The 23155-nt window shown below is 42.0% G+C and overlaps 1 protein-coding gene across 1 annotated transcript; it reads right to left on the bottom strand.

Moving 5' to 3' along the window:
* Nucleotides 1-8502: 8502 nt before the first annotated feature.
* LOC147456850 (uncharacterized) lies at nucleotides 8503-16043 on the bottom strand. The gene is made up of 11 exons (XM_086511899.1): nucleotides 15644-16043; nucleotides 15227-15564; nucleotides 14976-15167; nucleotides 14781-14786; nucleotides 14564-14639; nucleotides 10584-10651; nucleotides 10268-10498; nucleotides 9528-10129; nucleotides 8868-9383; nucleotides 8560-8765; nucleotides 8503-8510 (listed from the first exon to the last, which is right to left on the bottom strand). Exons 1-11 carry the CDS (start codon nucleotides 16041-16043, stop codon nucleotides 8503-8505), a joined length of 2643 nt encoding a protein of 880 aa, XP_086368025.1.
* Nucleotides 16044-23155: the final 7112 nt, after the last annotated feature.

Raw genomic sequence — 23155 nt, 5'->3', positions numbered from 1 at the left:
CAAAAAATAAAGGAAAATTGACCAGACAGCTCAAAAATTCCATCCTATACTTAAAAATACTAAAACACTTCTAATTTTATTATTTGGCCATATTTTTGTGGATTGCTTAATTTTCATATTGATCTTGGCCAGAAAACACACAATATGAGTAAAAACCGCGCTATTAATGGCTTTTGGTAGATATGTACAATATATACACACACTGAGGGGTTATCCTATTCCATTCCCCATTCATGTCGTAACTAGAGAAATCGGCTACTTTATTCAGGAAAGATTGTATGCTAACACACAATTACTTCAAAACATTTTCCTTATCTCTTCCAGACTCATATGCTTCTTTCCATTTTCAGATTGACTCCCCCCCCCAACCCAATCCTTGCGCCGATCCCCCAGGATGACACAGTACCCTGGTTGTGCAATGTGTACGTTATAAAGTCATGTCTATGCATGGCCCTCATTGGCTCTATAATACTATTAAGGTCAATGCAATTAAACACTGTATGTTGTTGCAGAGGTGGGTCTTGAGTATTGCACTCAAGGGTTTTCGATGGTGGGGTATACTTCAAGTTTGTATCCACTTGTCTAAGATCAAGATAGTATATATAGTTGTTGAAGCAAAAACATATAGGATCTTCTCTTTTCTAACCACCTCATGGACTTCTCTCTAGACATGTTGATAACTTCTCCTATGGATGTCCAATAGAGAGCTATGGATGTATCATCTATCAAGGCGTGTTTTGTTTTCAAGGATTGGACTTGCATGAGATGTTTTGATGATGGAAATGGCCATGATTTAAGCACTACATCTCTTTGGTTTTTAAATACCACTCATCCTAGGTTGTCTACTAGGTCTAGATCTTCTACCACTTCGCAAGTGACACCAGTGAGATCCACATATCTATCATTTAGATACTTCACGATTGGCTCTTTAATGAATTCCATCGGCATATGATCATAAATTCGACAAACAAAGCAATTATAGGGATCTGCATAGATCCTTGTCCCAAACTGGTTTTCAAATTGGTACACTAAGTTCATGTTGTAATCCATTGCCTTTAGTGACACTCCGCTAGAACTAGCTATCTCAGGTGCTTTCTCATGTAGATCAATTGCAATTTTGTAGAATTCGGAAGGCTCTAAAGTCGTATTAGACATGTAGTTCTCAATGATAGGTTCTAAGACTTTCATAGGCTCTGCTATAAGTTCTTAATTGATCCTCTCATTTAATGAAACTCTACTCTCTCTCTCTCTCTCTCTCTCTCTCTCTCTCTCTCTCTCTCTCTCTCTCTCTCTCTCTCTCTCTCTCTCTCTCTCTCTCTCTCTCTCTCCTAGCCCTTGAATTATAAAAGCTACCAGATCTTAAAAGCATGAAACCAAAAACAAATTGAGTGTTTGCACAAACCCAACTTGTTACCTATTTATGCTCTCTCCAAAAATCACAAAAATGCTTTTTTGCTTGTCCAAAAGCTGTTGAACTCCTTTGAATCTTGTGTTCTTATCTATAACCTGTGTGAAATCTGCATATATTCTCAAATAATAAAAAATGTTAAGCCAACCCGCCAAATCAGCTATTCTTTCAAGTTGCAGTTGTCAGCTCTTGAATGGTAATTTTTAGGTAGTGTTATGTTGGTGATGCAAACTTTTCTTTGTTACTAAGGTATTATCTCAGTTAGTCCAAGTGGTCAAATAATAAAAAAAAAAAATCAAAACTTTGTCCGTTTTCTTCCAAAACTACCAAAAAGCTAGTTTCATACCCCCTTGAATTAAAATGCAAATTTGAGGCCTTAAGCGACTTTTCAAACCCTTAAACTAAAGACTTGTTGTAGATATACCTTTAGGTTACCTTAAGATTCGCCGCTTGAAAGCTACGTTTTGATAAAGAAAGTTTTCCAATCGGAGTCCGTATGTGAAATTTATGACCGTTTTAGTGAAAACTAGTTTTTGCTTGCAACAAAGAACTACTTGTAACTTGAGCTCTCCTAGGTATTTTTGGGCCAAACTTAGTCAATTCAATGTGCAAGACATGCACAAAAAGGTCAGCAAGCCTTGTCAAATTTTGACTCTTGTAGCTAGGTGCTGGAAGAAAATCGCAATTTTCCCCTCTTTTTTTTTGGCAACTTTTTCCATTTTTTCTTAGTTCACTAGGTTCCCACCTCTCAATACATCATGTTTGTTAAGTTTTGATCTTTTTTGGTCAAGGGAAAGACAAAAAATCGAAGTTTTAGTCTATCTTGGTAGACTATTTTGCTTATATCTTGCACTCCCAATGTCCAAATGACACCAAATTTTAGTCTATCTTGGTAGACTATTTTGCTTGTATCTTGCACTCCCAATGTCCAAATGACACCAAATTTTGACTATGGTTTGGTCTAGCTTGGTGTGCAAATTTCCAATTTCAGTTTTTTCTTGATGAGTGTGATCCTTGCATCAATATCCCATTCTGGTCCAAAACTTGGGAAAAATTTCTTCTTCTTTTAGGTAGATGGAAGAAAATCATGATTTTCTCTCCCTACTCCTACTTCTGGCAACTTTTCTTAATTTTGACTAGATAGGGGCGATCCTTGCATCAAGGCCTACCACTGAACCAATCTTAACCAAAAACTCTTTGTCTAGCTGTGATAATTGAGGAGAAAATCACGATTTTCTCTTCTACTATTGCTTTGACAACTTTTAACTTTTTCCAATTCTCAAGTGTTTCACCTTCTTTCAAGAGTACACTCACCGAATTTCACAGTGTTTGGGTAACCGATTTGAAATTAGTAATTTCTCAGTCTGAAAGCTATGATTTGATCTCAAACTCACACTATGAGTGAGTCCAAATTTAATTTTGATTTGATGGCTTGCTTTTTTTAGGTTAAGTAGAACCCTTGTTCCAAGTGCAAGAAAGTTTTAATTCCTGTAGCTGATAGCTGAAAAAAAAAAAGCATAGTCTTGGCCAAAAATTCCTTCTCTAACATGTGTATGAGAAAAAAAAGGAGACTTTCTCCTGTCTCCAAGCAAAATTGCAGTTTATTCTAGATTTCACTTTTCCACATGGTTTTGCTATCACTTTAGGTCCAATGTGTCACAAGAAATCAAAATTTCACTAAAAAGTGAACTCATATAAATTTTCCTCGCTCCTTTTTGCTGATATTCACATAAAGCACATGCTAACACAAAAACTCAGGCAAAATGTGGACAAAACCTCATCGAGGGATGCATCTTCTTACCCTACTCCTAAAACAAGAGAAAAAAACACTTAAAAAACAACAGCTTACTACAAAAACTCTAAATTATGCGTTTTTCAACCTAGTGCAAACTCCATTTCTCTAATAGCCAACAAAGCCACACACCAAGATCTAAACCTACTCTCAACACTTTACTCTATCTTCTAACTACTTGTATGGCAAGAAACTCACCACTGTAAACACAAAGACCAAAGATGCCTCAATCTCCTCTTCTACTCTACTCTATCTATCTAGTCTATCTAAGGTAACTCTATCGTTTTTTGTATGTTTTCACACTTCTCAGCCCTTCCACATTAGGTACATCATGTACATTAGTAATAGTCTAGTCTGTAACATTTTTTGAATCCCTATACATTTTTCTCATTGGAACTTACACTCAACTTTCCATTGTTAAAAAGAGGCAAAAAAGTGTCATAAGCGTTGTGAGCTTGCATTGTTGTCCCTAATACATAATAACAAAGGCTGAAAAGAATCTTTCACAAATACAACATCTCGTGAAACCAAGAAACCTTTTGTTTGCAGATGACATAATGCGTAACTTTTTCCTTTAGGACTATAACCAATAAAAATGCATTTGATAGCCTTTTCACCCAATTTTTTGTCTTGTGTTTGTGGCACCAAAGCATAAGCTAAACAACCAAAAATGCACATGTGATCAATATATGGCTTCTTATCATTCCATGATTCATTAGACTACAAGGCTTTGGCAGGACACATGCTAAGTACATAAGTAGCACACATGAAAGCCTCGAGTCAACACGAATGTGGTAAATCTTGACTCTGGACCATACATCATGCCCTCCATAAGCGACCTATTTTTTCTTTTAGTAAAACCAATTTGCTACGGTGTATATAGAACTGTACATTGGTGTTTTATCCCACAAATAGCCAGAAATGCATTACATTCATGAGACATATACTTCCTTCCCTTGATTTGAATGGAGGGTGTTGATAGTACATTTAAAGACATTTTTAGCCACCATAACCAAACATTACTTAAAACACATGGATACTTTGAGATTAGTTTTAAGTGGATACACCCATGCATGCCTAGAGTGATCATCAATGAAAGTCACAAAGTATAGGTAATCACCCAAGGATGGAGTTTGCATAGGTCCACAATCATCACTATGCCCAAGTTGCAATGTGCATGTAGCCCTTATTGAACCATCCTTTGGAAACTTTGAACGTTGCATTTCACCCAAATTATAGCCTTCACAAACATGCTTAGAAGGTTCTTCAAGAGGCGGCAAAGAAGTGACCATATCAATTTTTTGCAAATGCAACAAAATGGCAAAATTCAGATGCCCAAAATGTGCATGCCAAAGTTTGGCATCTAAAATAGCTTTTGAATCCACGACTGCATCTACCCACACTTGTAAAAAAAGTGACCTTATACAACCCATGATTCAAAATACCAGATGCAACAATTTCATTGCCAAAAACTGAGATCATGAACTCTACATCTGTCATCCACAAATTTGACAACAAGACCAAGTTTGGTAAGTGTAGATACAGACAACTTTGGTTCTTTTTTATCTCTAGTACATAAAGTGCATCAATAAGTGTGAAATTACTGCCGTTCGTAGTAGTTTGCACAATATTTCCAAACTCCCTTGACCGGATAAGAGGCATTGTTGGCACAAGTGACCATATTTCCATGAGGGACAGCAGCCGAGATAGGCAAACAAATCACGATGCAAAGTAATGTGCTTTGTATCATGGATAGAAGGATCATAAGTACACTCTGCACTAAATGCCCACTTTGCATCTACATTAGCATCACAATATCCATTTACAAAAGATTCTACTATAGCACTACTAATAGATCCAACCTCTTTCTTCTTGGCTTCTTTTGCCTTCAACTCAGGAAATTGCTTTATCAAGTGATCATTAGCCTTGCAATAATGCCAATGCATCTTCTTCTTACCTTTTTCACAGTGATGTGCTACTCATAGAAGAACCACAAGAAGTAGTTGCATTGCTATTACCAACTCCTCTTTGAGCAACAACAATGGCTTATTCAACTACATGGTGTTTAGCCCGATTCTTTCTTGAAAGTGACTCTTGTCATAGAAATGTGCATAATGCACGAAACTTGATAGCTTAAGGGTTTCCTTGGGTCATAAATCTCCAAGTACTAGCAAAAGTCTAGTAAGAACCTATTAAAGCATAAAGAATATCCAACACAAGTCAACAATAAAAAATAACTTCACCTACAGAAAGAGTTTCTCATTGATATCCTTGATATCTTTTTCTTACGTAATATTCAACTCCAATTCTTTACACACCAATGCAATTTTAGTTGCATTGAGACCTAGCATAAAGACCAGCTAGAGTATCCCAAGCTGATTTTGCTGAGCGAATGTGAGGAGTAATGGTGCACATCATGGATAATGCAATCAATACATGATGTTGGGGTTCTTCAACACAAACATAACTAAAGTGTTGACAACATGTCACACACACTAAAGACAGAGTAAAACAAAGGCAAATACATTCAACTCATCAGCATTTCATTATTCACCAACTTCCGACACAGCAGATTGCAGAACAAGCATGAAGCATAGAGCAAGAGACTACACAGTCGATTCATCTTGGTCCACAGCTAACTTCCATTTCAACCCCCAAAATTACATTCTCGCGTGAACAGCAGGACCTTTAAATAAGAACTCCTAGCAGTTATAGCAGTTACATCCGATAGACCAAAAATCCGACTAAGTGTTGATTGATCAAAATCCGACTTATCAAAGTCCGACTGACTAAGTGTTGATTGATCAAAATCCGACTGACTAAGTGTTGATTGACTAAGACATAAGTACAGTAATGGTCTGGTGCAGGGTCAACACCTGGCACAGCCCGGTGGTGGATTTCCTTGAAATCCGACTCGGATTCACAATCCCTTGATCTGCATATTCTCCACCACCAACATTACTCTCTACACTGGTTCAGCTTCATTCTGAGCCTCCACATCTGGCTCAGCCATACCCTGCTCTTCAACTACTAACTCAGGTGCCACTACGCCAACAGGTATAGTTTCCACTGCTTCAAGCACTTCAACCTGTTGTTCAACCTGCTGATTCATCTCTACATCATCCTTCAATTCTTGACCTTTCTCAATCTGTTCCTCCAACTGAACATCAGCCATATCCCCTTGCAATTCTTTCATCTTTAAATCCTGAGCTAATTTGAACCACATGTCTCTGTCCTTTTTGACATCCTCTAACTCCTGCAGTAATTCACCCTCATGCTCACTTACAAATCCCTGTTTCATTGTCTCATATGGATGCTTTATTGCTACAACAATTCTTTTCTTCATAGACTTCCACACTACCTGAACTGCTTGCAACAGCTGCTCTTTCAAGAAATAAATTTCTCCCTCTGACATAAGCACTGCATTGACATCCACATCCTCACCTTTTACTTGCTTCTCCAATTCCTGCAAAGGAATCAATCTCTGATGTAACATTTGAACCTGAACCTGCAACTCAGCATTAGTCTTTGACAAATGCTCCATTTTCTCATTCAATCTAGCATCTAACTTCATTGTCCAATCTCTGAACAGTCCCAAAGACATTTTTATTTTTGAAACTTCTGCATGATGCTTTTTCACCATATCCTCTAACTCGTTCTGATGTACTTCCTGAATCTGTGCCAACTGCAAAGTCATAGCTTCCAACTCCATGTCCTTTTGCTTTACTTGCACTTTACCTACTGCTGAATCTGCAACCTGTTTCAGTTGCTCCTCCATTTGTACCTGCTGACCCAGCACAAATTCTTGCACCAACTTAAGCATCCTTATAGCACTGCCAGCATCTTCACATCTGCCTTCAGTTTGAAAAGATGTACTTGGAGTAGCAAATTCAAAATCTAAAGCTTTAGCAACACCCTGCTCACCAGCACTCACCTTTCTCTTCTTGGACAACATAAATGTTTTGCCCAACCTTACTGGTGTTTGAACATCTGCAGGGACTTTTTGTGAGAAAACAGATAACTCACCAAAGTCTTGGAAGACATCTGGGCTATCCACACCTTCTCTAGCCTCCTCCTCTGTGTAACCAGCCTCCATCAAATCTTGAAACTGCTTTCTCTTTGCTGGTTCTCCATAAAAAAGCTTGTCCAATTCATCAACCTGCTCTTTACTTTTGTTCTTCTGAAGTTCCGACTCAGCAGCAGTAACAGAGATATTTGGCACCACTATTTCTCCTTCTTTCACCATCCCAACATACTTGAATAATGCAGCTAGGAATGGAGCCAATCTACTGCTGCACTGACGCTTTCTCCTATGTGGAGTAAACACTTCTGCATGAATTTTTTCATGGACCCAATGTGCCCAACTGAAACAACCTCCCTGCTCAGCAAATGCCAATGGAGCATAATTCTCTTTTGACATATAGTCAAATTTAGCCAGAAAACACACCCTCTCAAGATACCACTTTAACTGTTCCCTGCGGCCATACTCCACATTTTTGAGCATGTAATACAACCTTTCTCCTTCTCTAGACCCAAACTCCTTCTTTAAAAAATCATCTAAACACTTAGGTGGAACAGCTATTTTTGTTAATGGTAACTTGAAAACTGCAGCAATCACCTGTGGGCACAACACAATCTTATCAAATATTGCTCCTCTGGTCTTCCTCAGCAACTCTGCCTGTGACTTTGCATAAAAATTTCCTTTCCATTCTTTCCATGGCAACACTGCATACTCATAAAGTCCCAATTGTCTGAGCCACTTCTCATTCTTCTCTGTATCAGCTTCCATCTCAATCTTGAGATCTGTGTACAGATCCATCAAACTCTGCAGAATTTTATTTGCCGACAAAGGTGGCGGTTCTTCCTCTGAGAACTCTTCTTCTTCCTTATCGCTTACATCCACCCTCAGGTTAATTCCCTTTCTCCTCAGCCTTGTTGCGACAGGCTCTGCCGACTCAGTTTCAGCCTCGGGTCTCATGGCTGCTGCTACAGTTGTGCTTTGCTTTAGGGGCCATAGGACTTGATGAAGGAGTAGATGAAGAAGGTGATTGCAAGAAGTAATTAGCAGCTAAGTACTTGCACAGCGAAGAGACTAACACTTCATGCAAATGACGTTGCATGTATCCACTGAATGACCTCTTTGACAGCTCCCACGCCCCAATAATTACCTCTAGTGGCGAATAATCTCCCCACAAACCCAAATATTGTTGATCATTAAACCGTTTACTTCAAGGTTTAAAAATTCTGATCTAGTAAATTCCGATGGACCAAATTCCGATCAACCAACATCCGATGAACCACACTATATGACTGCATACAGGATTATGTTTATCTGAATTGAATCTCCACTCATCAGAACCTTGCCAAGCACTCCTCCTTCCTTCCTTCATGACTTGTTCTCTATTGAAACCCTTATCAACATCACTTCTAATACCATAGTCACCTGATAGCAATGATTGCTGACTCTGAAAATCTGTTAATTCAACTGCCTCACACAAAGCAGCTTCTACCACTTTTGGTGTCAACCAGTCAAGGTGAGGTGGTTTACCTTGAAATTTCTTTAACCTGAATCCATTAACTGGTTTGTCCACTCTGGTTCCAAACACATCAGCTACTATAAATGTGCCTTGGCCTTAATCTTCAACAATCTGATAAGGACCCTTATACCTCAAAGTCAATTTCCCTGGGAATGGACCAAGCCTGGAATTATACAGCATCACCCAATCTCCCAATTTAAACAGTTTGAACTTGACATTCATAGCTACCCAGGCTTGTCTTCTCCTCTGGATAATCTCAGTGATGTAAGAACTCACCAGCCTGTCCTCTTCTAGCTGCATCAAATACTTACTTCTATGATTTACTGACAATGCAGGAGACATTTTCTCAGCAGAAATTCTCAAGCTAGGTACCACAAATTCCATAGGTACTACAGCTTCCAACCCATAGACCAACCTGAATGGTGTCATCCCTGTGGTGACTTTGAAAGCAGTTCTGAATGACCACAGAGCTGAATCCAACTTTAGGTCCCAATCCTTATGATCATCTTGCACAATCTTTTTCAGAATTTTGTTGCTACTCTCTGCCTGCCCATTGGCCTGGGGATGATATGGGGTAGACTTCTTGTGTAATATCATATGAGTTTTAGTCATCTCATGTATGACCTCATTCAAAAAATGTGTCCCCCTATCACTCACCAACTCAACTGGACACCCAAATCTTGTCATAATGTTATGATACAAAAACTTTGTCACACTGGCTGCTTTGTTATCCTTTAGTGCCACAGCTTCCACCCACTTAGTACAATAATCTGTAGCAAACAAAATGTACCTGTTCCCCCTAGAGCAAGTGGGCTTCACTGGTCCTACAAAGTCCATACCCCATTTTTGAAAAGGTTCCAGGGGTAGAATAGGATGATCTGACATCCTGTCCCTATTTTCTGGTTGACCAAGCTTTTGACACACCACACATCTTTTGGCATACTCATGCGCATCTTTTAACAAAGTAGGCCACCACAGACCTGCCTGCAAAATTTTCTTTCCTGTAATGTCTCCTAAAAAATGTCGACCAGCTTGTCCATAATAAGCTTCCTGTAGAATTGTTGACTGTTCAAATTCTCGAGCACAGCTTCTTATCACTTGATCAATACCCTTCTTGTATAATGCTCTTGCAATCACCAAAAATGGTCTACTTTTCAATGCAAATTTCTTCCTTTGATCAGGTGAAAACCCTCCTGGCATAACCCCATCACTTAGGTACACCAACATCTGATCATCCCAAGAATCTGGAACTTCCTGTTGAGCTGAAAATAAACATGCATCAGGTAACTGATCATCCACACCTGTTGGAGATTCCCCTGTTTCCAGTCTGCTCAAATAATCTGCCACAGCATGGTCTTTCCCAGGAGTATGAATAATCACAAACTCAAATTCCTACAAAAGCAACATCCACCTTGCTAATCTCCCTGTAAGCATAGGCTTCTTAACCAAGTACAACAAAGCTTGGTGATCAACATGAAACATCACCCTGTTACTGAGTAAGTAATGCCTGAATTTATTCAATGAATATACCATGCCCAAAGCTTCTCTCTCAGTCACAATGTAATTCTTTTCTCCTGGTGTCAACATCCTACTTGCATAATACAATGGTCTATACCATCCCCCGACCTTTTGCTGCATCAACACAGCTCCAATTGCAATATCCGATGCATTAACAAAAACATGAAAAGGCAATGTCCAATCAGGAGGCTGCAATATTGGTGCTACTGATAGCATTTTCTTTAACATCTGAAAGGCTGTCTCCTGTGGTTCATCCCATTTAAAGGCAACATCTTTCTTTGTAAGATGAGTCAAGGGTACACATATATTAGCCAAATATCTAATATACCTTGAGTGCCACTTCACCTGGCCCACAAACTTGCTGAGCTCCTTCACATTCTGAGGTGATTAGGCTTCCTGAATTGCTTCAATATTTTTGGCATCAATGGCCATCCCATCAACAGATACTACATGTCCCAATAAAATACCACTCCTGACTGCAAGTACACTTTTATATGGATTCAAGGCCATGTGAAACAGTCTGCATCTTTCCAAACATAACTTCAAGTGAACCAAATGTTGATCCTTCCTTCCTGTTGGGGTTAAGGCCTATGTGCCTTGACCGGTCGCCCAGGTCATGGGCGCCCGCCCACTGTTACCCTATACTTATAGTGAGTATACTGTATAGGGGGAGCTGCCACTTCACAGTATCCCCACCCACATCGTGTGTGTATCTCCTTCTCTCTCTCTCTCACTCTCCATCTGTGGTGCTCCCCGATCCCCTTCAATTGGTATTAGAGCTATGGTGACCGCGGAGAGCACGACGGCTTTGAGAGCTTCGAGGCGATAGCTCGCTCTCTCTCGACGTAGAGAGATTAAGAAAGCAGAAGACTTGCTGTGAGAATGCAATGGGAGCTTGTGAGCTCAGTTGAGAGTGATGTATGCTCTTGTGGAAGCTCCGAAAGGAGTGTGGAAGATTGTGTGCAAGTGAAGGTGCTGCCCTAAAACTGTGTGCGCAGTAGCACTGTTTTCAGATTCGTTTTTCTCCTTGTAGAATGCAGATCTGAGAATTTTGTCATGTGTGCCCATCCGTTTCGACGTGGTCTACAACTTTGCAAAAGAAACTTTTTGCAAATTCCTCACCGTTTTGCTGCTATTCAGCTCAAACTGACTGTATACAGAAATTCCAGATTTTCTGTTGTCGCATTGTGTGCGAGTTTGATGCACTTTTGGAAGCACGGGAGATGCTTGAAGTTGAGTGCATAAATTCTGAGCTAAAGATGCAATTGCAGCTTGTGTTAAGCTTGTGGTTTGAGGGTTTTTTGGTAGACTTGGGCAACGAAGTACGGAGGCGTTTACACACCACCGAAGTGGTCTCTTGAGAGACGTAGGTTTTTGGAGCACACAGGTGGAGCTTCTTTCACTGGTTTTCACAAAATACTTTGGCAGTGATTTTGTGCTTGGATTCATGGTCTTTGCGGATGGTTTGCATATGGTTATGGCGCATGGTTGATGCCCATTATACATGCATTTTGGCGAGCACTTTCAAGTGCCGGTGAGCTCTCTTGAGAGCATTGTTTTCGCATTGATCAAGTTTCCGGATTGCAAATCTTTTGGCGCTTGCTTATGCGCGGTCACTCCGTTGATGTACGTTGAGTGCGGATTGCCATTGTATGTGAAAATGTGGAGCCATTTTAGCATTTCTACTCATTGGCATTGAGTAGTGTTATGGTTTATGGTAGAGATTGTACTTGAGTTTTTGCTCAGTTTTCAGGGGAAATTCTGTCCGATTTTTTCCAGATTCTCGCCATAGTTTGTGACCGAGTGTTTACTCTCACTTTGACAGGTTTTGTCAGTTTGGACACAGTTTTGTGTTTTTTGTATCCACTCTTGCAAGAGTGAGGAGTTGTGTATCTTTCTTTGCTTGAGACAGTGGTTTGCTCTCGGGTGGGAGAGTCTTGTGATCTCGAGCATTGTTTGCCATAGTTTTGCAGAGCTTATGCATGTATGTTGAGTGTAGTTTGATGCGCATTGATTGCTCATTGTATTGAGCTTGCAGGACAATGGTTATTTTGTGTTGATAGCCATTGTGCGTCGTAACTCTGGCGAAATTTTCCCAGGAGTTTTATGCGTATCATTTATGCGATCTAGGTAGAGATTGCAGGTTGCACTCAGCATTTGCGTGCGGTGTTCTCTGCAGGTGGGAGATTTGTGCGTGTGTATGCATCGATACCGCACGGTGTGGGCTTGGTGATTAGCTCACAGATTGCAGTGTGATACTAGAGCATGCGAGGCTTGTATTGACATTGCGGGAGCTCTATTTTGGAGCGTGTCTCATAGGTTTTACATTGTGTTTCTGGCCATATTTGTAGACAATTTCCAGGTGTTGTTGGTGAGGTGGTTTTGCTTTCTAGTTTGCTACATTGTGCTCATGGCAGAGACAGGTGATCGATCAGATTGTGACCTCTCACAGATGCGTGTGTTTGATGGGTCAGACTTTGCGGCATGGAGAGAGTGTATGCTTGATGCATTGACACAGCGAGGGTTGCATCGACCATTGAGTGGTGATGTAGGTAGACCTTCAAACATGTCTGACGATCAGTGGTAGGAGCTAGAGGAGATGGCACTATCTACGCTCTCTTTGCACCTTGTGGAATCTGTATATGCTCTTGTTATGTATGAGGCTACTTCGAGAGCACTTTGGCGCAGATTACATGATATGTATGATAGATCTGAGTCATCACAGACTCGTGTGAGACATGTACATTCACGAGCACGCCTACAGGTGACATGTTGGTATTGTGGTCATTCTGGACACGTAAGACGACGCTGTTTTCGTCGTATGCGACATCGTAGGAGACATGGCAGTCTCAGAGATGTATGTAGTGATTCCATGGACTCAGTTGCTTTGACAGTTGAGGCACATGTAGTGTCGGAGTATACTAGTGACGGGGATGTCACTTTTACCTCGAGCTATGCACGAGATGCTATACATGTGGAAAGTGCACTCCCTTCGCAGTGGTTGCTAGACGCAGATGCTATGTTTCATGTCACGCCGCATCGTGCATGGTTTTGTAGCTATTCTAGCGGGATGCTTGGCAGTGTACGTTTGACCGATGGATCGGTGCATGCGATAGCAGGTGCAGGAGATGTGAGACTGTCATTACCGAGTGGTGCATCTTACTTGTTACGACATGTGCGCTATGTACCAGATTTGACAACGAGTTTGATCTCGATTGGTCAGCTTAGAGATTGTGGATGTCAAATTTCTCTACGAGAGCGAGATTTTGTGATGCATTTGGGTTCGCTAGTGATTGCGAGAGGTGCCAGGAGTGGTACAAGTTACCCATTGCATGTGGATCATGCGAGAGACGGTGTTGTCTCTGTGATCATGCAGCCAAGTAGAGAGCGAGAGAGCAGGCGAGTCTCTTTTGCTTGTGGGTTGCAGGATGCTTTGCATGGAGTGCAGAGCAGCGACCTTGTTGTGCAGGTTGCGTCTACGGATGCACAAGTAGAGCGGGACAACTCTAGTGAGTCACAGCAGGATGAGTCATCAGAGGTGATGACAGAGATGACTCACATGGATGCTGAGATGTTGGCTATTGTGGAGTCATTTCTTGATATGCTTATGCCAGAGCTTGATGCAAATTCAGGACAGATGGATACTCTTGGTACACATGTGATATGTGGTGGGCACGAGGAGTCACTCCAAAGCTCGGAGTCAGAGTGCCATGGTCTCTATGATAGGGGACATGATTACCATTAGTTGAGTTCTGAGTTGGAGGTGGCAGAGGTTGCCAGGGTTGCATCAACATTCGGTGTCCTCATGTACGAGATGCTGATCTCGAGGCCCGACATAGCAGCTGCAGTGGGAGCATTTGCAGCAGGGTTGATTAGTTGTTTGATGACTGATCTTGGCATAGAGCATAGGGGAGGTTTGCAGGTATTGGACCGATACTTGCAGGAGTGCATGAGCTCTTGTAGACTCTTTGCAGAGCTTGGAGCTAGCTCTGTGTGGCTTCCGCAGTGGTATGTTTGTCTATCAGTAGAGCCGGATGCACTAGCTCATCGAGAGTCAGTGGGCATAGGTTGAGAGAATATCTCACCTTCTATTAGTTGTACACTAGTAGATCTTGCTTAAAGGCACATTGGCCTTTAAGTGGGAGGTTGTTGGGGTTAAGGCCTATGTGCCTTGATCGGTCGCCCAGGTCATGGGCGCCCGCCCACTGTTACTCTATACTTATAGTGAGTATACTGTATAGGGGGAGCTGCCACTTCACAGTCTCCCCACCCACATTGTGTGTGTATCTCCTTCTCTCTCTCTCTCACTCTCCGTCTGTGGTGCTCCCTGATCCCCTTCACTTCCAAATACTGAAAATTCATCTACAAAAACCCTCATAAAATCCTGAAGATAAGGTTCAAATGTCTTATGAGCCACAAAGTTGAAGGAAGGTGGACCATTCTTCAAACCAAAACTCATCACTGTATACGCAAATGCTCCCCACTCAGTGATGAAGGTTGTCTTGTGTTGGTCTTCTAGAGCTACCTTAATCTGATTGTAACCAGAAAAACCATCAAGAAAGCTATACATCTCATGTCCAGCTACTGCATCCAACACAACATCACAAAATGGCATAGGGAATGGATCAGTAATAGTTGCAGCATTTAACTTCCTCTAATCCAACTTCCCATTCTTCTTTGGCACAACAATAATTGGTGACAACCATGACACTTCATTAACTGGCTTGATGAATCCAACTGCCAATAACTTATCTATTTCCTGCTTTACTTGCTTTGCAAAATTGGGGTTCATTCTGTATCTCTGTTGTATGATTGGTTTAGCATCCTCTCTGAGATGAATGTGATGTTGATGTAGTTCAGGATCAATGCCCTTTACTTGTGAATAATCCCAAGCAAATACATCTTTATACTCCTGCAATAGTTGAATCAAACCTTTCAAAATTTCCCTTCAGCATGGATGCTAATTCTGACCATCCTGGGATCTTCTTCAGTTCCCAAATTAAACTCTCTAACTTCATCCTCTTTTACTCTGTTGGAGGTACCAAACCTTTTATCATAGATTTTTTCTGCCATTACCCTTGCTTCCTTCTCCTCTTGATCAATCTGCTCTTTTTGAGGCACCTCGGAATTCCGATCCATCATCTGCAACACTTCTGATCCAACAATCTCCTGGCCTAGAACTATTTCTACTTCTTCCTCACTTTGATCTTCAACCTTCTGTATTATCCCTTCTACATCAACCTCAAAGAGAGGCACAATAGTGGGATTAGCTCTCAAAAATTCCTCCTCTTCATCATCTTCCACTGCATCTGCCAAGTTTATGGTATGAGCACATAATGGTGTAGTCTTTGGAGGGATTTGTTTTCTTCCCTACATTGATATGGTTACTGACTGCTTCCCCTTTCATCATGACCACATTTTCTCCCCAATCCTGCTTAACTCTAGCTTGTCTAAACCAGGGTCTTCCCAACAGCATCTTGTAGGAAGAATCTGAATCCTTCATTCTAAGTACCACAAAGTTCACAAAGAAAACCATACCTGCAATTTCAATTGCTTGCTGCTTGAGAATGCCTAAAGGCTGGACTCTCCTCTGGTCTGCCATCTTCACTTGAAATGGTGTTGTAGCTAATTTTCCTCCTAACTTCAATCTTCTATACACCTCCTCAGGAAGTATATTCACCCCTGATCCTCCATCCAAAAGCACCTCTTGAAATAGAATGCCTTGAAACATTACTGCCACCACAGGTACTACAAACTCCACATCTGCTGGATCAATCTGTTGCAACATTACTTCAGGATTTTGGTTTGCCAACACTTGGTCTTGCTAACCCTGAAGCTTCTTCAACAATTTCTCTTTAAAGGCTGGAACTATACATAATAATTGATCTAATGACAATTGCAAGGGAGAGTTCACCAGCACCTCAAACCAATCTTTGTCTTCTTTTGTTGGCATCAAACCTGGCTTGTCAAGCTTATGCTGCTTCTTGGATACCTCCAACTCTTCATTCTTCTCTTCTGCATACTGAACCTGCTCTCTCTGCACTTTTTCATGAACCTTATCCCTCACATCTTTCTGCTCTCTCCAATTAATTGGTCCCTTAGCTTTTGCTCTTGTGACTGCCAATGCTTCAGCTTCTTCCACTTGACCACATTGGTAACAATCACAATACCATCCTTCTTCATGTTCCTTATGCTCAGCCTGATGTACTATGACTGGCTCTGGTTCCTACTGCTCCTGAATGTCCACCAAAATAACATTGGCCTGAGCTGGTTGATTATGTTGTGGTTGCTGCTGCACTCCTTATTGGTCTGCCTGACCAGGCCTCACAATGGGCATCCCTCTTTCTCCCCTGTGTCTAACCCATAATTCACAATTAAGACCAACCCAATGGTCTGGTGATCCACAATAGACACAAGGAATCACTCTATCTCCTCTTCTCTGATTATTGTTTTGCTCTCTCCAAGGAGGTCTTGGAGGTCTATTAAATGGTTGTCTTTCTCTAAATGGAGCTACCTGATTTGCTGCAGCTTCAACTCTACCTCTTCCTGTATTTGACTGCTCCATATTCCTGGGGTTAAACCAACACCTAGAGGTGGCATGTCCTTCTTTGTCACATATTTCACAATACAACTTAGCTTTGGGTGCCAACACTGAATAACCAATGCTCTTTAATTTACTCACCAATTCCCCTTCTTGAGTTGCTTTATCCTTTTTGGACTTCTTCTTTGTGATTTTCTTCTTCTTCTTTGACTTTTCTTCGACATCACTTGACTCAGTGTCATCATCTGAATCAGCATCTTCATCAGTTTCATGGGCATCAGTGGAGTCTGACTGATCATCAGAATCCTCATCCTCTTTGGACCTGCTCTTCATTTTGGGTCTGCCAAGTCTTTTCTCGACTATGACTGCTGCATCAACTAGTGCAGCAAAACCTGGACCTATATCCACACTTGCCACAGCATTCTTTAAATCTTTCCTCAAACCTGTCAAAAAATATCCTGCCAACATCTCATCAGTGGGTCTCTCATTGCCATGAAGTCTCTCAACCAAAACTCTGAACTTTTGAGAAAAATCTTCAACCACCATATCCCTTTGTCTGATCACCCTGAGTTTCTTCAAAATGTCTGTAGGAGTCTTCTCCTTTCTGAATCTCTGTAAAAAAGCTGCTTTCAAAGCATTATAGGTAGCAAAATGAGCTATACCATATTGGCTAAACCAACTCATGGTTTTTCCTTCTAATGTAGCTGCAAATTTCTCCATCTTTGTTTGGTCATTATGCAAGGCCTGATAACCACTAGCCTGCCACTTTGTTTCAAACTGGGCAGCATGACAGTCTGCATCTTCTTTCAACTTTCCTCTAAATTTGGCTGCTTTCACTGTAGGGTTTGGATGGGCCATGGGAGGATTTCTGGGTGGTCTCCTAGGTCTTTGCCTGGTAGCCCCCTGTAGTGGGTCAAACTGAAGCCTTCTTCTTGTCCTTGCAGGTCTTCCTGTCAAGGCAAGTGCTCCAACAAATTGCCTCACGTGCCTCCCATATGCTCTCACAGAACCCTCAGCCCCTTGGTTCAATAATGTTACCATATACATGTGGTAGTGATGTGTGTGAACACACTAGGACCGCCGGGGCATTTTTTCCCTCTTTAGGAGGTTTTTTCCCCCGTGCATTGTATATACGCCCATCACTCTAGGGCTATCTATCTTTCCATTGCACACTAAGTAATACACTCTCTATTGTGTGCCTTGAGATTCCTTCGTCTTCTCCAAGCTGTGTGTGTTTCTCTGCAACCCTAATTCCAACAATTGGTATCAGAGCAGGTCACGTCCTCCCGGGCTTAGTCGCCAGCTGCTCCAGCACACGCCTGCTCACTTTCTCCAATTTCAGTGAGCTTTGGCAAGCGTTCGCAGGTCGACAAATTTCGGCTCATTTCGGCCTCTGTTTCCACTACGGGCAGTACTGCACAGGTTATTTGGTCATTTTGTGCAGATTTTCTGTCAGTGCCGTTTTCTGCATAACAGGTGCCTTATAGTCTTCTACGGTTTGTGCTATATAGCACAAGTTGTTCCCGCTCCATTTCTCCTATTTTCGGGCAGTTTTCACATCAGGTGCAGCATTTACCATGGCTGACAACAACAACACAGATGTGTTCAAGATGTTTGCTGCTGAGGACAGGTTGGATGGGGACAACTACCCTATGTGGGCTTATATGATGCAACACGTTCTTGTGTCAAAAGGTGTCTGGAACATTGTGCAGGGCATTGATGTACATCCTGGTTCTGAAGATGTAGGCGATATTGAGGATGTTGCAGGTCTTGCTGCAAGGATTGCAGCTGTTAGAGTTGTTTTGCCTACCGCAGAACAAGCTCGTTGGGATGTTAAGGATGCGCAGGCTCATGCATTGATTGCGTTGTCTGTGAAGCGCACCATTATTCCTCACATCCGTTCAGCAAAATCTGTAAAACAGGCTTGGGATATTCTAGCAGGTCTTTATGCAAGCCGCAATGAGGCTAAAATTGCTTTGCTGCGTAAAGAGCTAGAGTCGAAGATTATGCATGAGGAAGATGATATGGACACTTTCCTTGCTAGTGTCAAGGATATCAATGAGCAACTCATTTCTGCAGGTGAAGTCATTTCTGACAGTTCCCTTGTGCAGACTGTTCTTGATGCCTTACCAGATTCCTACCAGACTTTTGCTAGTACTTGGAGACTGATGACCCAAGGAAATCCTGAAGTTGTCAAGTTTGATGCATTATGCACATTGCTGTTGCAAGAGTCACTTTCTAGAAAAAACAGGACTAGGCAGCGTGCAGTTGAACAGGCTTTTATTGCTTCTCAAAGAAAGGGTGGTAACAGTAATGCAGCCACTTCTTATGGTTCTGCTGCGAGTGGCAAAAATTCTGTCCCTAATGCTTCTGCTGGCAGCACTTCGTCTGGCAATTCTGGTGATAAGGGCAAAAAGAAGATGCGTTGCCATTATTGTAAAGCCAATGATCACTTGATCAAGTCGTGTCCTAAGTTGAAGGCCAAAGAGGCTAAGAAGAAAGAGGGTGGTTCCACTGCAAATGCTGGTTCCACTACAAATGCAGCCATTGTTGAGTCTTCTGTGAAAGGAGATTGTGATGCTGATGTTGATGCAGAATGGGCTTTTAGCGCAGAGTGCACTTACAATCCTGCTGTCCATGATGCATGCTTGTCAGTTGCTGCAGATTCACATGTGTGGTATTTCGACAGTGGTGCTACAAAGAACATTACCTCACATCGTGAATTGTTTACCTCTCTCGAGTCTGTCCCTCATGGGAATTCAGTCACTTGTGCCAACAACGCCTCTTATCCAGTTCAGGGAGTTGGAAAGATTGTGCTCACTGCTGCTAATGGCAGTTCCTTCACACTTGTTGATGCACTTTATGTACCTGGGATCAAGAAGAATCTCTTGTCTGTATCCGCACTTGCTAGACTTGGACTTGTAGTCAAATTTGTGGATGACAGATGTACAGTTCATGATCTCAGTTTTGGTGATGAAATTGTTGCATCTGGGCTTTTGTGCCGTGGGCTGTATAAGCTCACTTTGTATGACAAGTGTGGACAAAATTTTGCAAATGCTGTTGCAGATTCAAGGGCTATTTCAGATGCAAAACTTTGGCATGCACGTTTTGGTCATCTGAATTTTGCCAGTTTGCTGCGTTTGCAGAAATCTGATATGGTTGCTTCTTTGCCGCCTCTTGAAGCACCTATCAAACATGTTTGTGAAGGCTGTATTCTGGGTAAAATGCAGCGTTCTAAGTTTCCAAAGGATGGTTCAGTTAGGGCCACATGCAGGTTGCAGCTTGTGCATAGTGATGTTTGTGGGCCCATGCAAACTCCGTCCTTGGGCAATTACCTGTACTTCGTGACTTTCATTGATGATTACTCCAGGCATGCGTGGGTATTTCCGCTTAAAGCGAAGTCCGAAGTTTTTATGTGCTTCAAACAATTTTTGGCTATGGCTGAAAATGTCTCAAAATGTACTATGGGCACCCTTCGTTCCGATCGAGGGGGGGAGTATATGTCTCATGAATTTAATGCATTTCTGGCTAGTCGTGGGATAAAACACCAATGTACAGTGCCTTATACACCTCAGCAAAATGGTGTTGCTGAGAGGAAAAACAGGTCACTAACGGAAATGGCACGATGTATGGTCAAAAGTCAAGCTTTGCCGCATTCTTTTTGGCTTGAGGCCATCATGTGTGCCACTTATGTACTTAGCAGGTGTCCTACAAAAGATTTGCAGTCTATTACTCCATATGAAGCATGGCATGATAGAAAACCTTCTATTGAGCACATGCGTGTTTTTGGCTGTTTGGCATATGCTTTGGTGCCACAAGTGCAGCGCAGAAAATTGGATGATAAGGCTGTCAAATGTATTTTTGTTGGTTATAGTGCTGAAAGCAAAGGTTACAGGTTGTATCATCCGCAAACAAAACGTATTTTGGTTTCACGGGATGTAGTGTTTGTGGAAGATTCTGTTCAACCCTTGCTGTCATGTACTAGAGACAGTAATGTAAGCTTACAGGACATTTATGACACTTTGTTGCCTCTTTTCAGTGGTGGAAATACGAATGTAAGTTCCAATGAGGCAAATGTACAGCCTATGGGGGTTTCTGAAAATGTTTTAGAACAGCCTATTACTGATGCAGATGTACATGATGTACTTGATGAGGAAAGGGCTGAAAATGAGCAGGCTAGAGGTATGCCAAAATGGCTGGTGCACACTTTGCGTGACAGTAAATTGGATGCACCTTTGTCTAGTCGTACTCGTTCAGGCTCTCGCCATGCATCTTATGCATCAGATTGTTATGCTTTGGCTGTGTCTAGTTTACATGATGCTGAGGAGCCTCTGTCTTTTGATGAAGCACAGAATTCAGAAAATTGGATTGCTGCCATGAAATCAGAATATGATGCACTTATAGAGAATGACACATGGACTTTATGTGATTTGCCTCCTGGCAAAAAGGCCATTGGTACGAAGTGGGTTTACAAGTTGAAACGCAAGCCGGATGGTGAGATCGATCGCCATAAGGCTCGACTTGTTGCAAAGGGTTATGCACAACAAAAAGGCATAGATTATGAAGAGACTTTTGCTCCCACTTGTCATATGACTACTGTGCGTTTTCTATGTGCATTGGCAGCTCATTTTGGTTGGGATGTACATCAATCAGACATTGTTACTGCTTTCTTGAATGGTGACATATTTGAGGAAGTTTATGTAACGCAGCCTCGCGGTTTTGTCATAAAAGGACAAGAGGACAAAGTGTGCAAATGTAAGAAGGCTTTGTATGGGTTGAAGCAATCTCCTCGTGCTTGGTATGAGAAAGCTGACACTCATTTGGTTAAACAAGGCTTTCGTAACAGTCCAACAGAAAGCACATTGTATGTAAAGCGTGAGGATGATGTATTTCTCATTGTGGTTCTTTATGTTGATGATTTGCTGATCACTGGACCAAATGAGAGACATATTGCTGAATTTAAGGCTGATTTGAATGCTACTTTCAAGATGAAAGATTTGGGGCTGTTGCATCATTACTTGGGTATACAGTTTAAGCAGTGTGATGGTGGTATTGCCTTGTGTCAGAAAAGTTACATAGAGACATTGCTATGTAAGTTTGGACTTGAGGATTGCAAACCTATTGCCACTCCCATGGAAACAGGTTTGAAGTTGAGTCTACATGATGCTGACGATCCTGCTGATGTCACTCTTTACCAAACTGCTGTTGGCTGCCTCATTTATGTATGCAACACGAGGCTAGATATTCAGTTTGCAGTCTCGCAGGTCAGCAGATTTATGCATAGCCCAGGGTCTAAGCATTGGCAGGCTGTCAAGAGGATTTTCCGCTACCTTAGTGGCACTTTACATCTTGGCTTGTTTTATCCCAAGGGGGGATCATTGCCGCCAGACTTACATGCTTTTTCGGACTCAGATTGGGCTGGTTGTTTTGACACGCGAGTGTCCACAAGTGGTTTTTGTTTCATGCTTGGCAGTTCATGTATATCATGGTTGAGCAAGAAGCAACCTACTGTGGCCACTTTGAGTTGTGAGGCTGAGTACAGGGCAGTCTTCACAGCTACGGTTGAGTGTGTATGGCTCAGACGCCTTATGGCTGACTTGGGTGTTGGACAGGACACTGCCAACACTATCTACACTGACAGTCAGAGCGCATTGGCAGTTGCGAGGAACCCAGTTTTTCATGCTCGCACAAAGCACATTGAGGTGCATTACCACTATGTCAGGGAGAGGCTCTCAGCAGGAGAGATCAGCTTGGCTTATGTGCCAACACAGGACAACCTTGCAGATCTTTTCACAAAGGCATTGTCTCGTGAGAAGCTTGAAGCTTTCCGCAAAGCTTTGGGCTTACTCCCCTTTGTGGACTGATCCTGTCCTCAGGGCATGGCACTTCCCTTTACTCGTGTGCCAGCTCTCGTTCACCGCATCACTCCAGGGGGGATTTGTTACCATATACATGTGGTAGTGATGTGTGTGAACACACTAGGACCGCCGGGGCATTTTTTCCCTCTTTAGGAGGTTTTTTCCCCCGTGCATTGTATATACGCCCATCACTCTAGGGCTATCTATCTTTCCATTGCACACTAAGTAATACACTCTCTATTGTGTGCCTTGAGATTCCTTCGTCTTCTCCAAGCTGTGTGTGTTTCTCTGCAACCCTAATTCCAACAAATAACTCCTGTTCCCTGTCACGGAACTCCTCCTCTCCATCAGAGACATCATCATAATGAAAAGGATCAATATCAAGGTTTCCTGCTCGTGCCTGTGCCCTCGTATAATAAACTCTGCCTACTATCCTCTCTTGTTGTGACATACATGATTCTCCACAGATTCACAACAGCAGGATCGCCAAAGTGTTGGGGT

Source organism: Adiantum capillus-veneris, chromosome 5 (genome assembly GCF_014529385.1).
Source record: "Adiantum capillus-veneris isolate H3 chromosome 5, ASM1452938v2, whole genome shotgun sequence".
Classification (NCBI taxonomy): domain Eukaryota; kingdom Viridiplantae; phylum Streptophyta; class Polypodiopsida; order Polypodiales; family Pteridaceae; genus Adiantum; species Adiantum capillus-veneris.
This window is presented reverse-complemented; position numbering and strand designations above follow the sequence as displayed.